Source organism: Lissotriton helveticus, chromosome 1_1, assembly GCF_964261635.1.
Source record: "Lissotriton helveticus chromosome 1_1, aLisHel1.1, whole genome shotgun sequence".
NCBI lineage: Eukaryota > Metazoa > Chordata > Amphibia > Caudata > Salamandridae > Lissotriton > Lissotriton helveticus.
This window is the reverse complement of record NC_136057.1, coordinates 1,375,621,769-1,375,637,762: the sequence shown is the minus strand read 5'-3', so window position 1 is coordinate 1,375,637,762 and position 15,994 is coordinate 1,375,621,769. Positions and strand designations below refer to the sequence as shown.

Here is a 15,994-nt window from a genome sequence, read left to right as displayed (position 1 = left end):
TCTGACTTTGTTTGATGGGGATAGCCCCATCTTTAACCTTGATCTCATGACTAAAGTCCTTGATCCTCCCCAGTCCCTTTCCAAAAACAGTGGGAAATTTGCGAGACAAACTCTCAACATAGTCATCGGAGTCAACAACAGCAAGACTCGCAATACAATTGTCGGGTTCAGCTAATCCAACTTGCTCTTTTGCCCCAGGTCTCAGGATTAATCCGAACAAACCTCCATGAAACCACCCCAAGATGTTCAACCCTTTAATTGCGACATAAATTTTCCCAAAAATTCTCCTGCCCCTGAACTGTAAAACATCCTCAAAATAACCAAGCAGAGCTATTCTACGTCCTTCAAAAGAAACAGGAGCTCTATCAGGAGGTTCAAGTTTCTTTCCAGGCCATGTTTCCTCAAACAATTCCTGGGTGATCATGGTTACTCTTGCCCCTGAATCTACCAGCAGGGAAACCACTTTATCACCTACACCAAAATTCTCGTAGGGATCAACACATTCAGAAGGGTCACCAACAATGACTCCATCTTCACGCACAGCTACAACCATCACCTTTGTTTCGTTCTTGTCAATTTCCCCCAAGTTTGGATTATCACGTACCACTACAACCATATCTCTGAGATCATCTTGGATGCTGTTAACTGGACTTGTACCCATACTTGTATTATCCAGCATATCCGAAACATTTCCTACTCCATTAACATTGCCTAGACCTTGTGGCTTACTGACAACAGTGGAATTACCCTGTCTAGTATTCTGACAAATTTTGGCAAAATGACCATATTTTCCACAATTACGACAAACAGAACTCCTAGCAGGACAAAATCTGTTATTCTTGTTGTGTGAGGGATTCCCACATCTATAACAAATGTCATTTCTAGGAAACAGATTTCTTTCAGAACGTTGAAAATTGGAGACATTGCTCCTCTCGAAACGTTGTTGTCCAGGAGCTGATCTGTTGTCTCTGTTCTCCTTAGTCCTCACCACAGAAACTGCTTCATCACTCTTCTTTTCGAGTTCCTTAACTTCTTTTTTAGATAACTCGATACTTTTAGCAGTGCGGATAGTCTCTTCGAGAGTAAGATTTCCTAAGGTAAGCAACTTCTGCTGTATCGACTTGTCAGTGCATTTGCATATGTATTGGTCTCTGATTAGTTGCTCTCTGAAGCCCTCAAATTCGCATTCCGCGCTCAACAGCCTCAGACCAGACACATAGGTCTCAACGTCTTCTCCAGGCAGCTGTTCTCTTTTGAAGAATTTATGTCTGATTACAACAAGACTTGGTTTGATGTCAAATCTTAACTCCAGTCTCATCCTCGTTTCGACATATTCATCCACATCTTCTTCTGCGTTATTCCTTACTAGAGGGGGTAAATGTTTAAAAATCTCCCGGCCTTCGAAACCCAATGAATGTAATAATAAAAAAAAAAATCTTTCTGCGCGATATCTTGACGCGCCAATCGCGCCTAAATAGGTTTCAAATGCGTCGAACCACTTCCTCCAAGCAATGGGTGGATTACCCGGTGTCTCAAGAAAAGGTGGAGGAGGAGAAACTGATTGCATAGTGTACTAGAAGCTTGTACCAAACTGCGTGAATTTATCCCAAATAAACGTTGTGTCGCTGTGTTGAATAAAGATTTGGGATTAACACAAAGTTTGTCACAGCATAAACAAGGAAGAAATGTGTTAGTTTATCACTGTATGTACAAGGAAGAATTGTACTCTCTTTCTAAAGGTGCTTTTACTTTAAACCCTTCCTTAATTCCTTTAGATTGACGTGTTCATTCCTTGTGATTACAGACACCCTTTTGAAAACGGCTTCTAAGGAAAAGGAAAACGTTGCTGTGGTAACGTTGTCACTGACGTACTAGTCGTTGCTGTGGTAACGTTAACTTTACAACGCGCTGCCAGCTAATGCGTGCACACAACGGAGAGTCTTTTTTTTTTATAGATGCGAAACACACAAAATAGCCGACTCTGACATCACAGGCGTGTAGCAGCGTTGCCAACCATACGCGAGTACGTGATTGCCAACCACGCGGCTAATTCCCCTTCATTGCGCAGTACCGGAACAGATAGAAGATCGCTTTTGGGAAATAAAACGACGCGTTATGCGGGCAGCGGACTTATCTCCATAGAAGCGCTCCTCATCCCACGCGAAGAAAATGATCTGCGCAGCTCCGATGGGGAATCCGCTGTCCGGCACCTTCCTTGGTATGTCCAGCTGACAGGTACGAGGCGATTTACGTGGATTCTCGTCCGCAGATCGTCGCCATGAATTTTGTAGTGTTGATGTCAGGAACACAGGAGACGTGGTAGCTGAATATGTCGTTTATTGCAGTATAGGCTGACACAGCGACACAAGAGAGCACCAGGTTTCAACTGGCGAAAATACCAACATTCTAAAACAGTCCTAGAACCCTCATGACAGAGAGTTCTATCTACAGGTGCCAGAGAGGCACAGCACAGAACATTACACTATGGTATTCCCTAATCGCGCATGCCAATGGTTCCGCTACCAACGCATACAATAAGGGTGAAAGGGGGAAGCCCTGCCTAGTACCTCTACTTATTCCAAAAGCTTCTGTGACACGATCACCCATTCGCAGTCTCGCTGTGGGTTTGTAATATAATGCTCCTCTCATCTGCAAAAAGGGTTCCCCCAGCCCCAATTTACGAAGTACTCTCAGCATGAAGGGCCACTCTACCGAGTCGAAAGCCTTCTCCATGTCGAGGAAAATCGCTAGCGCTTTGTTCTCCTGACGTATATGTTGCATGGTCCCTAGTACCGTACGGATGTTATAAGTGAGGTTTCTGGCAGGAATAATCCTGCTTGCTCCGGAGCAACCATTTCTGGTACGAGTAACGCCAGGCGTGTGGCCAATACTTTTGCATACAATTTAGCATCCACATTTATCAGGGAAAGCGGTCTGTAAGAACCACATGCATTAGAGGGCTTCCCAGGCTTCAGAATTGTGACAAGAAGTGCCTCCCTCATAGATCTAGGCATACTACCCTCTACACAGATGTCGTCAAATAGAGTAGATAGATGTGGAACTAGTTTATCTTTAAAAGCCTTATAAAAGCCCACTGTCAGCCCATCCGCTCCCGGCGCACTACCAGAACGCATCCCTTCCAGCGCCTCCATAATCTCATCCTTTTGTATGGGCATCATCAAGAATTCTCTTTGGGAATTGAACAGTAGGGGCATTGTAATGTAGCTAAGATAATCATCTATTTCCTCTTCCACTCGAGAGGATCTGGACTTATAAAGTCCAGATTAGTAGTCTCTGAACTCCTCGAGTATTTCCATTTCCCCTGTGATTACCTCCGCCATTGACGCTATCAGCTCATCTATCACCAGAGGTCGTCTTTCATTCCGCGTTATTCTAGCCAGCAGAGAGCCGGGCCGTTCCCCCTCACCATATGTGCGTGCAGTGGCGTATTTGCCCATGTGTTGTACTTCTCTGTCCGCCTCCTCATTATATTCAGAAATTAGTGTTTTGATTTGCTCTGCAGTGTCAGCAGCAGAATTACCCTGCTGTTGCCTTTCTAGGGTCGACAATTGAGTTTCGAGATGTTTCAGTCTTTGCCTTATCGCATTAAGAACACTGGAGTGTTTGGACATTGCAATACCACTGATATACACTTTAAATGCATCGCATACTCTCTGAAAACTATCGACTGATCCCACATTGGTTTAAAAAAAACCTATCTATATCCTCTGCCAGCTCTCCTCTGAATACTTCATCCAGCAAGGAGTATGGGGGAAAGCGCCAAGTAAATGGGAGGATTCTCTTTACCGGTGTTTCCAATACCAGGAGCAGGGGGGAGTGGTCCGAAAGGGTGTGTGGTAGTATCGCGCACCCCTTAATGCTTTTGACACTAGCTTGGGATGCCAGCCAGTAGTCGATTCTTGTATGGGTATCATGGTAGGCAGAATAGTGTGTATAACCGCCCTTCGTTGCGTTTCTATGTCTCCAGACATCAACCAAGTCTAGTTTGACAAGCTCCGCTTTCATATGCAAAGCCGCAGCCGCTGGTCGTCTGGGTGGCCCGGTTGACCTGTCCAACTCCGGGTCAAACACTAGATTAAAATCACCCCCCCATATCATTCTGGAGCTGACATAAGGTCTGCAATGTGTGGCTAGGTCATCATAAAACTCTGGGGAGTCGTAGTTGGGGTCATAAACATTAACCACTATAAGGTTGTGTCCTTTACCTACACACCTGGCAATCAAGTAACGGCCTTCTGAGTCCGCTTTAATCATTGTAAACTGTAATTTGGATCTAGGATTGACCCATACAATCACTCCTCTGGAATGTGTAATAAACCCTGCAGCCACACTGTTACCCCCCAGCCACCTAGCGGAGAGCATGTTGCTCGTGAGTCGAAGGTGAGTTTCTTGATAAGTGCTAAATCAATGTGGTGTCTGTGTAAATAATTTAATACCTTTCTAAGTTTGCGGTCATCGTTAAGACGTCTCACATTCCACGTCAACGCTCTCAGAGACTCGAGAGCACTCCATTCATTCCACTACCATCAGTCATCTCTAAAGTGAGGCAATATAGTCATCATATGGGATTCTCCAGCCCCTGAGTGCCGCACTCCAATGGGCGTCAGCTAGCATAACTAATCTTCGACAATTAGAACTGAGAGGCACATCGTCTGGCGTAACAATCAACTTCCCCTTCCCCAGAACAAAACACCCCCTCCACCCCTCTCCTTCCCCTCCCACAGCCGACCACCCCCAACCTGGCCTGGCAGCACCCATTTCCTCCCCCCTCCTCTTCCCACTGGAACCTTCCTGAACAACCCCTAAACTGGCCCCCCTAGGAACCAGTAGAGCCAAAAGCGCTAGGGCAGAGGTCGCCAGAAAAAACACATAACAGTACTTCAGTATCATGTACCTCGCATTCGCCCCAGCTCTATCACCCCCTAAGTGTCTATCAACGTGAGGCTAAGTCATTACTTAGTGAGTCTCCTAAAGGCATCTCCCTTTCCCCCCCCCCTTTATAGCACACATAGCATTATCAATGTTCAATAACCATATGCATTGTGTTGTACGCTTTAAACCATTTCCGCAAATAGTCTATTAATGTCGCCTGTCTGCCATCGGGCACATATACAGTGAAAAGATCTCACCCAGCCATAGTACCGCAGTCCATTCACAGGCCCCTTCGTTCCCATTTTTCAGCACTTCACAACTCACAAGGTTCACTGCAAAAAGAGGTCCCACGGTTACAACTCTGCCCAGTCTCCAATAAGTCCAACAATGAGCAGACCTGGGTATCACCAGCCAAACTATTCCTGCTCATCCAGATGGCTGTTCTCATCTTGCTCCCCATTTTGACTTCTTGGGCTATTCCTCTGTTCCTTGGACCACACCTTTAAAGATTTCTGAAGTTCTCTAGGGTCCGTGAAAAAATGTGAGTGACCTTGTCTATTTATCCGCAGTTTTGCCGGATACAACATAGCATAGTCTAATCCAAGTTCCCGGAGTTGCTTCTTATATGGGGCGAAGTGCCGTCGCTCCTCCTGAACTTTCGCAGTGAAGTCAGGGTACAAGGAGACATCCATACCTTCAAACTGTAGCTTCCCTTTGTCCCTTGCAATCCGCAACGCCGTATCTCGGTCCCTGTAGTTCAACAGTTTTGCTATTATCGGTCTCGGGGGCGCCCCCGGGCGTGGACGAGGCCCCAACGTGCGGTGAGCTCTTTCTACGATAAACATCGGCGAGAAGACATCCTCTCCCAAAAGAGTAATCAAGTGTTTCTCTACAAAGAGTTCCATCTTCCCAGTTTGCGTCGTCTCCGCAATCCCCGTAATGCGAATGTTCGAGCGCCTCGAGCGGGCCTCCAAGTCCTCTGATTTATCCTGTATGACTTGGAGTAGTCTAGTGAACTGTTTGCGGTCTTTGTCCCATTCGGTCTGCGCTTCCTCCACTTCAGTAAGCCGTCTCTCGGACATGTCGGGCCGCTCCGCGTGTTGGTCCACCCACTCTGACATGCGATACGTGAGGGTGTCAATCTTCGAGCCAATAGACGCCATGCTGTCTTGCAGTCCTTTCTCCATCGTCACCAGCATATCTTTTATATCCGCATACATTGAGCCCTCTGGCCCTCTGCCCCTCGGTGATACCTCAGGCGCTTGTGATTCCGGTACCTTAGATCTTCGTTGGTCGAATGCTAACTTGGTCTGAGTTTTGTAGCCCTTGCAATTAGTGATCAGTCAAGTTCCGAGGCGACTCGCCTCCCAGCACGTGGACAGTGATAGATTCTATAGCGATACTCCAGCAACCAATTCCGCGCAGATGATTCCTGCGCTGCAATGGGGCCCTCACACCACAGCACCTTCCGGGACTGATATCCAGTAGATACAGCGCTCACCAACTTGGGGCTCAGTGTGGTCTGTTGTATTCCAAAGAGCGCGTTGTCGTACCTCAAGCGTGTATAGGCCTTAATCCTGCTCCCCTCTCAAGCTGCCGTCGCCCGAGTGATGCCGAGGACGCCTTAGCAGGGTTCCGTTGTGGCTCCATCGGGGTTAAGATTGCAGCCAATTGTCTCCACTGTTTTAGGTCTGTATCTGCAGTTCTATAGCATCTTTCCCTGTTCAGCAAGTAGCCAGGCCTTCCCTATGGTTGTCTCCGGCAGCAGTGGCTACCGAAAACCCCCAGCTATGTCCCTTACCGCTCTCCCAGAAGCGTCAGTTAATAGTGCAGATACGGCCTTAGTGGGCAACCTGGCAAGCACTGCCCTCGGGAGTGTCCCTCAACCGGTCCACCTGACCACTTCTCCAAGTGTGGGAAGCTCTTATTGCCAGTCCTCTCCTCCGTAATCACGCTGGTGTTATGCTGGGCAAGCTGGCAAAGGCAGCCGAGATGGTGCTGGTACTCTGCTTTCTGCCGCGGTTTTGCAGTTCGCGCCGTCTGCCCACACGGTCGCTCGGTGCCCGGGAGAGGGAGGATTCCCCTGTTCCACCGCTTGCGTTAGGCCTGAGGCTGGGGTATTGCAGGAGTTTCTATAACTGCACTCTCCCCCGGTGAGCCACCACACCCTCAGTCTCTTATAGGCCTTCGCCCTCCTCAGTTTTCGTGCATCCAGGCCCGTTCTGCTGTGTGGTGCAAGCTGTGTGTGGGGGGGGGGGGTTAATAGTTCCAGCTAATCAACACTCAGTTTTGCAACAACATCCTCATTGGTCGCCTTTTAGGTTACATAGGCCGATTCTAATACAGTTTAACTTGTTCTTGGGTCTTAGGATCTAGTTCCGACCCTCTACCGTGAGACCGATGCCAGACAGCTTGAAGAGAACAAAACGTGGCTCTGAGTCCCGCTTCCCCCTCCCCTGCTCTTCAGGGCCGTTAGACGTTTCTCGCCTTCTCTGAGCGTCGCCCTGTGTGTTCTCACCTCCGATCACTGCTTCCCCTCTCCACACCACCGGCTGATTTCATGCTCCGGAGACGTTTCGGTGATCCCGGGACTGCGACTCCCTCACCAGCCGTACGCAGGGTCACGTACGCCGCCCAGCCGCCCAGGCGAGTCCGTGGTTCAGGGCCTAGTCCGCCAGCAAGCACACGTGCTTGCTGGCGTCGAATTTCCACGGACGGCTTTTCAATCGTTCCCCGCTACCATCGGAGAGTATGCCTTCACTTCAGGAGTCTGCGCCTGCCCGAGGCCACCCGGTGGCCATCAGGAGGGCGGGCCCTTAGTCACGTAGGGCTGCCCCCGACCCCCAGCTAATGGTTGCCACCCCTCAGGGCAGGTTGCCCGGTGGAGGTGGGCGGAACTATGACGCACGTCCGGGGCTGGCAGGGAGAGGGTATATCTCCTCCTCTGGCCGTTGTGGTGGCCTCTTTGCCGCTCCGGACGTTGCGTCGAACACGTCGGGACACTCTTATTAATCCCTTAGGTCGGGGGTCGAAGTCAACGGTATAGACCAGATATTCATGAGGTAGCATGGTTGAGCTGCCCCCAAGTCGTAGGGGCATGGGATACCAGCTGTTTGCATTGGCAAGCCTGTATATAAAATGTAAGTCCTCCTAGGCTTTGCGCACTGAATACCCCTCTGTACTTGCTGGGGTATAGTTGCATAAGCGTTCACGAAGCACAGTTCAGTGACTTTGGAGAACGGCGCCTCGGGGGTATATGCTCAGGCATGTCCTGACGCAGGTAGGGATCTCAAGGGGGCACTTAGATCTGTCCCGGCAATCCCTTTGTGGTGGTCTTAAGTAATCCCACAGACAGCGATCTTAGTCAGATTTGGCTGGGGATGTCTTAGGGGTGGCGGACATAAGTTTTGAAGCTAGCCTGTACATCACTCTCAGACGTTGCAAAACAGATCAGACAGGCAAAGGGTCGGTTACCCGGTTGGCCCCCTTGGGTGACCCCTGCTATTACCCTGTAGAGACCCTCAAGTCCTTCCTCGCTCACGTCCTGCGGTCCCAGGTTACCTCTCAGCCATGCTGACCTGGGTCCCTTGACCAAATACCAAATGGATAAAAATATGCTTGCGTGCCTTGATTGAGCTGGTTTGCGGAGGCAAGGGAAAAGGTTCTCCAGCCATTCATCCCGTTGGGGGCTGCCACCTCTGCTCTCAAGGCTGGCATGCAGCCAGAGAGTGTTCAGAAAGGTAGCATGGCCTAAAGCTGTCCCCAGACTAAACCCGAGAGGGCGGGTGATGCCTGCTGTTATACCTTTTCAATCTTGTATTGGCACATGCAAGGTCATCGTCCTATTCATAAAAGGATATTATTATCCCTTCCATGCCTCTGTGCGCTTGTAGGATAGCAGCACAAGCGTTATTGTAGGCACACTGTCTCTATGTTGTGCGGAGAGTGGCGTTACAGCAGTAGTCATAACCTGGCTGGGTGTAGCCTGCTGTTGCTTGTCGTGAAGGGTGTTCAAGTGTCAGGGCTGGTGCTGGAACGCCGTTAATTTGACACGAAGCGCCTTCAACAGTAGGGGCCCCTTCTTCCCATTGTCATTCCTGGTAATATGACTCTCGAACCAGGGATGGTACACAAATTTTGTGAGGGATAAGACCCAGGGTATCGGCAGATTAGGGGCAGAAGGGCCTGCGTTTCGTCAGGCATGCTTCTTATGTCCCTGGTGAGGTGCTAAGTTGTGCCAAGCAATTATAAAGTTTAGGAAGGAAGCTCTGTGCCATGAAGAAAGTTACCCAACAGAGGGGTCGGGGCTTCTTCAGACATGAAATGATTCAGGACAAAGTAAAGGTTACTTCAAGGTGGATGGAGTCCTGACGCCGGTTGGCTTAGACTTATTCCTCCTCAATTTAAAAAAAGGCTCTGCTGAGCAAGGGTTGCAGGTAAAAGGAGTAGCGTTGGTGGGGGACCCGTGCGACGGCGGGGACCATCGCACAGGCTGTGGTGGAGTTACAGGGCAATCCGGAAACAGAGAGGTGCGAATCAGTACTTCAGCGGGCACATAGGGGTGCCAGAGCCTAACCTAGAACCTCATGTGAGGCTAGGAATCCGAGACGGCGCCCCAGTAGTCCTTCGGGCGGTTGTGGGCCTGTGCAACCGGGGGTTGCTTAGATACGCCCCGCAAGGGGCGTGAGTAGTTTATTACCATAATGATCAGCAGCGGGGTGGTTCGCCACTGTGCTGATTGGCTCATCAGGCGGGCAGGTGGCGAGAATGCGGCCTGCCCTTGGATTGCCCGTAAGATAACCCAACGTGATTACATAATGTTGTATGTAACAATAAACCTGCAGCAATTTTTCCCAATCTTAACACTTGTATCTGTGTGTTATTTGCGGGATGTTGTTATGGGGGTGGGGGGTTCCTGTGGCCCTGAAGTGACTATGCGCCTGCCCGAGGCCACCCGGTGGCCATCAGGAGGGCGGGCCCTTAGTCACGTAGGGCTGCCCCCGACCCCCAGCTAATGGTTGCCACCCCTCAGGGCAGGTTGCCCGGTGGAGGTGGGCGGAACTATGACGCACGTCCGGGGCTGGCAGGGAGAGGGTATATCTCCTCCTCTGGCCGTTGTGGTGGCCTCTTTGCCGCTCCGGACGTTGCGTCGAACACGTCGGGACACTCTTTCCCTCCCTACCTCTAACCCTGAGTGTCAGCTATGGGGGGGCTCCTGAGGGAGTTTTAATGTGTTTTCCTTTTCGTTGCAGGTGGAGTTACAGGGCAATCCGGAAACAGAGAGGTGCGAATCAGTACTTCAGCGGGCACATAGGGGTGCCAGAGCCTAACCTAGAACCTCATGTGAGGCTAGGAATCCGAGACGGCGCCCCAGTAGTCCTTCGGGCGGTTGTGGGCCTGTGCAACCGGGGGTTGCTTAGATACGCCCCGCAAGGGGCGTGAGTAGTTTATTACCATAATGATCAGCAGCGGGGTGGTTCGCCACTGTGCTGATTGGCTCATCAGGCGGGCAGGTGGCGAGAATGCGGCCTGCCCTTGGATTGCCCGTAAGATAACCCAACGTGATTACATAATGTTGTATGTAACAATAAACCTGCAGCAATTTTTCCCAATCTTAACACTTGTATCTGTGTGTTATTTGCGGGATGTTGTTATGGGGGTGGGGGGTTCCTGTGGCCCTGAAGTGACTATGCAGTCTCCGTTAATCCAGGATATTTATCAGGATTTTGCTGGTAATAGCGCGGAGCTCGGCTCCTACGCTTCCTACATCGGCGCTGGCAAGCTCCGCCCACCGTTTTGTTGTGCTTCTTACCTATCTTGAAAGAGCAGGTAAGAGTAATGATTCCTGAGTTTCATAACAGTTTTTTGGGGGTTCATAGTACAGCAGATCCCTGTAAATAAAATACCTTTACTGTAGTGCACACCAGTTAAACGTTTTGCAGAGCAAGCTTGAAAAGTTTGCAGTGAGACCCACTGGACCTGCATTAGCGATCTGGTCTGGAAAAACGTGGAATTATGAATTTAGTGCTTCATGATAGATTGGAGTGGTGTCCCAGCTTGATCTAGCATTGTTGTGCTTTTGCCATCACTAGTCAGATATATTTCCCTGCAGTGGTCTCGCAAGAATGCCTGGGACCACGTTGTTCTGGTTACTCTGTATTGGTATAATGTGATAGGTAGCGCTGCCGGAAACAAAAGCAGTCTCTGGTAGAGGCTGCAATACAGCAAGTGAAAGCATCCTAGAAGAGGCAATATTCTGAAAGAAGTTCCTTCTTAATTCTGTTAGAGAGCGTGATTTACAAACTCAGCTAAAGGAGAGGATCTCAGTTGATGCAATTGTGCAAATGATTGAGCAAGCTGTTGATTATGCTTTGTTGATAGAGTAGGGGGTCGCCTCCTCCTAAGACCTCAAAGGTTGTTGCGACCCCAGACGAGATACCAGATGGGGAGCCAGATGATGACGACTTTCTGGGTGACTTATTCAAGGATCAGAAAGGTCTGAAAGGCTGTAACATTTAAGAGGGAACTTATCTTTTCCTGTTACTTCTGAATCGTCTGAGGAGCAAGATGGCTTTTTAGTCAGACGGGAGACATAAGCCTGAAAGCCTTCCTTTGCGTTCTACTGTAATAAAGGTCTTAGCTCATGAATAGAAAGAAGTAACGCACAATTTGCAGTTGCGCCCAAGATTCTTCACAAAGCGGTACCTGTTGCAAAAGCTCGCTGAAGAGTTCCAGACAGTAGTTAATATGAATTTGTTGATGGGAGGCCTCATCATAATGGGTCATCATACAAGAAGCAACTTTGAATATGCAGTGGACAAAACCAAAAAAGATTCTGCAGTTAAAAGAGCATACACTGCATCATATTTTGCAATTGGATACAAAACACATGCTCTATCTACGTGATTCAATCGCTACTGAGAGACTTTGTACTCCTTAGAGATAAGATACAAAAAGGCACCAATTTCTTAGAACCTTGTCTTCAATTGAACAGCATGTACTACTTTTATCAGACAAATGATTCGACTCTAGGTGGAGCCACAGCATCTTTAAGGGCAGGCATTGAAGTCAGAAGGCATTTATGAAAGCGTTTGTTGATGAATCTACCTTTTCAGTTTCTAATTTGTTAGGGCATAGTTGGAAGAATTGGTAAAACGATGAAGGAAACAAAATTGCTAGCCCCTGTCTGGACATTCTTTAGAGGGATACATTTTGAATTTAAAAGCCTGGGTGGGGTTTGCGGAAGTGACCAAAAAACTCCTGCACAATGCGGAGCCCTGCAAGCGGTGGAGTGCGCTTGGTCACACTTGTTCGCATTGATTTTCATCTGGTGTTTGTCCTGCTCTGGAAAATTAGAGCTAACCACATCATGAGCGGCGCAAGAGAGTACAACTTCTTTTTTGCTGCTCGAGTTGATTTTCTACGTTACCGTAACTTTCTCAATGTGAACGGAAGGTTTCTCAACGTCAGCGATCGTGACCTCCCGCGACGCCCGCATTGAGAAATCCGAACGCCCGGGTTGAGAAATCTCACCAGAAGGTGGATTTTTCTTGCTTGCGCTTGCCAACTTGATGTTGGGGTGCACGACTAAGGAAAAATCTCATAGGGAGGCGTATTTTCCTTGCTCGCACTCACCAACTTGCCATTGGGGAGCGTGAGCGAGGAACAAACTCAACTCAACTCAAAGGAACTGAGTGGAGTTTTTCAGAACTCCACATTCTCCGTGGAGTGTGGAAAGCTCCGCGAATGGAACAGAGTTCACCGCCCGGGCTTACTTTTGAACCTACTTCATTTGCAAAAGATGGGAGTCAACTCTTTTGAGCTAGGTGATTTCGTGGGGACATACTTGAATCATGAAGAAGGAACAGGGTCCCTCAGTTTAGTATTGGCACAGATTTGCCTTTGGGCAGGCGCCGATCTCCTGAACTGCAGCATATCTTCTCGGGAGGAAGACTGGGTGATCAGACCAGCTAAACTGTTCCTTCCCATCTTTGCCCTAGTTTCTCTCCATTACATCACTTTTCATCTGGGTTATGCAGAGATTTAGTTTCAGTTGGGTCGACCTTTGTAACCAGAAACAATGTCTTCCTCCTAGTGTTTTGCATCTTTGCCCCATTGAGGAAACTTGGCCAGGGGATACATTATCAGTAGTATGGCAATGGTGTGGGTGAGGGGCGGCTCTGATATTTGCATTTCCATCAATTCCCTTAACCCTGAGCGTACTTCAGATGATTCAGGAAAATCAAGCAGAGGTGTAGGTGGTGGTGCCTTGCTGGCCTCTGTACCCTTTGTTTCCTCTTCTGCTATGCCTGTCTTTCAGTCCTCTTTGGGTATTCTAAGTGGAACCATCTTTCAGAACTTTACTCCTTGACCAAGCATCTTCGGTTCTTCACCACTAAGGGGTTTGTAGCTAGAGAGGAAGACCTTGCAGTCTCAAGGGTGTTCTTCAGAGCTGGCAGTATATACATACATTGGTGTTACTTTACCAACTGGTGTCCTCCTAAGTCTTTTCAGCCTTTGTCTTATGACCCAGTGAAAATCTTTGATTTTCTTTTAAGAGTTAGGTTTTTGCTAAGGCTTGTAATGTCCACCTAGCATAGTTAGTGGGCTACAACTCTAGACTCTAAAGGGATCGGAAGTTCATTCTGTGGCTAATCTGGTGATTAGATTATTAAGGTTTTTGTTTTTTAAGACACTGGTTATCTATTCTTCAGTCTTTTCTTGGGATTGACCCTTGTTCTTAGATCTTTACAGTCACTGCTTTATGGACCATTGGATTCTGCTGACCTGAAATAATTATTGTCTTGCAAGGTTCTCCTATTAGTCACAATTTGCTCAGACAAAAAGATTGTGGAACTGGGTTTTCTTTTGAGTACTGAACCTTTTTTCACATGCTTTTAGATAATGTGATTCTAAGGCTGAGCCCCACGTTTCTGATGAAAGTTCCATCTGCATTTCATGTGTGACAGGGCTTAGTTCTTTCTGTTTATTAACAATCCACCTTGTCTCCAGAAGAGGAGGCCCTGCACACCTTGGATATTGCTGGGCATTGATGATTTACTTAGAAAGAACTGTCGACTTCCTGAAGGTGGAATTACTATTTGTGACTTTCGGTTTACAGCTTGAGAATTACACCATTCAACATCAGCTTCAGCTTGGAGTAGGTGGCTTAAGCAGACCATCTTGATGGCTTACGTGGAGGAGAGCAAATAACTTTCTGATGTAGTTCAAGAAAACCTACTGGGTGGTTCTAAAGGGGGCATTGATCAAAGTTGTTTGTTTAGCTGCCACCTGGGTAAACCCACATACATGTATGACTCATTATTACATCCAGGTAGGGGGTGCTGCATCTGTGAAGTGTAGAGAGCAATTTCCTCATTCAGTTCTAAATAACAGTTAAATTATGGTTATAGTTATTGGATCCCAGGGTTTTCCCATAAATTAGTGTGACTTGTTATATTTTCTGATTGTCCATTACTGCTTGGTTAGGATCTCCTGTAGTAAGGATTGGGACGAGGAAGATGGACAAGAAGGTAATGGCCCAGTTACTCATCAATAAATGTCATTACTCTGACTTCAGCCTTTCCCGTTTCCAATTCAAGGTTGCCCACCCATCCCTGCCTATAATTCCGGTGATTGTAGGAGAAGGTGGGACAACCAGAAACTTCCGTTGTGAGTTAATTTTTAGTTTGTCATAGTCAAGAAGTGTAGTTATGACTCCTGCCTATGTATAATACAGGAAGAGGAATGAGGCCGCATTTGTAGTTTTTGTGTTTATGCTTGACTAGGTAATGAAGTTTGTGAGTAGGATGCAATTGCTGGTAAGTAACCTCATCATTTATTTTCAGCCCTTTATAACGGTGGGTTTGGGAGAAGAGGCAACGTCATAAGGATATAGTTGTAAAGCATGTTCTTGTGAAAAACAGGGGTAAAGGAAATATGGAAAACTAAAAAGTTCTCTTCCACTGTATAGAGTTGAGGGTTCCTCTTTGTCACTCATAAAGGATTTGAGATCCGGCTTACCATGGAATAGTTTATGGATGACCTATGTTCTGCAAGATGGGTTTAGGGTTTCTCCCTATGAGAAGGTGTCCCTTACCTGCACCAGTCTCCCATATGATAGCCGTGCTCCATTCACTCCACAGTCCAGCAAAGCACTTTGTAGGATCGCCTGAGTTGACATGGGCTCGCACCTTTGCTGTGTAGCGACTATGGGGCTCTAGTTGAGTCTTCAGATTGAAGGAGAGAGTTGGGGGTCCATTGGTGATGTTAACTTCTTTCCAATGAGGAGGGCAATCCAAGGAGAACTGCAGAGAGGTGATAGAAAGGTTAGAGGTACAGAGGGGGAATGGCCAACTCCAAGCAATTTAGAGGGGAAGAAAGGGACAGAACAGAGATAGTGAACAGGATTTATTACAGTTTGGGGATTACATCCACACAACACAGCCAATGATTTCTGTATCTCATTTTACACATACTGTTAAAAGTTTTTAATTCTTTGCTTCCTATTACATTCCTTTGACCATTTCCTTGGACCTTGGGGTATATTTTTGTGTAGGTTACATGCACAGACAATGTTGTATTTTAATTGCACATGTCCACTGAATACTGTGATTCACTTTTCTATGAACGTTGGTAACAAACGGTCTGTGGTCGGGTTTAGCTGATTTAGCTTCATTTTTGGGTATCATATTTGGAATATCAGTTTTTGTAACTATGGAACCACAGTCTGTGCTTGGAGCAGTCTATTGTTCCTCATCAATTCAGTATGTGCTGCCCCCACTTAAGGTGGTTTCCCACCTACAAAGAGAAACACAGAGCAACTTTGAAGCAGCCGCTCCATAATTCACTAACTGCACAGACCAATGGCAGTGGAAATTCACGCTACACTGGGGGCAGTGCATTCATTGTAATAGGGTGCACTGTCCCTGTTTGCACCTGGTGCACCTGCTTAAAAGTGTGCTGTGGCACAAACAAGGCCAGTGCACCCTATATGTAATACAGGCCCAGAAGCATCGACCTATCCGAAGCCAAAGTGGTACTGACTCTGTCCCCACCCCCTCGCTATTTCAGAAAGTAATGATATGCCCTCACTTCCAGA

The 15,994-nt window shown here is 47.7% G+C and overlaps 1 protein-coding gene across 1 annotated transcript in view; it reads right to left on the bottom strand.

Moving 5' to 3' along the window:
• Nucleotides 1-15,994, bottom strand: part of LOC144824883 (cytokine receptor common subunit beta-like) — a 214,533-nt gene that overhangs the window by 44,976 nt on the left and 153,563 nt on the right. Inside the window, exon 9 of the mRNA XM_078683862.1 lies at nt 14,993-15,200. Coding sequence (XP_078539988.1) covers nt 14,993-15,200 — 208 coding nt within the window. The remainder of the gene's footprint in view (nt 1-14,992; nt 15,201-15,994) is intronic.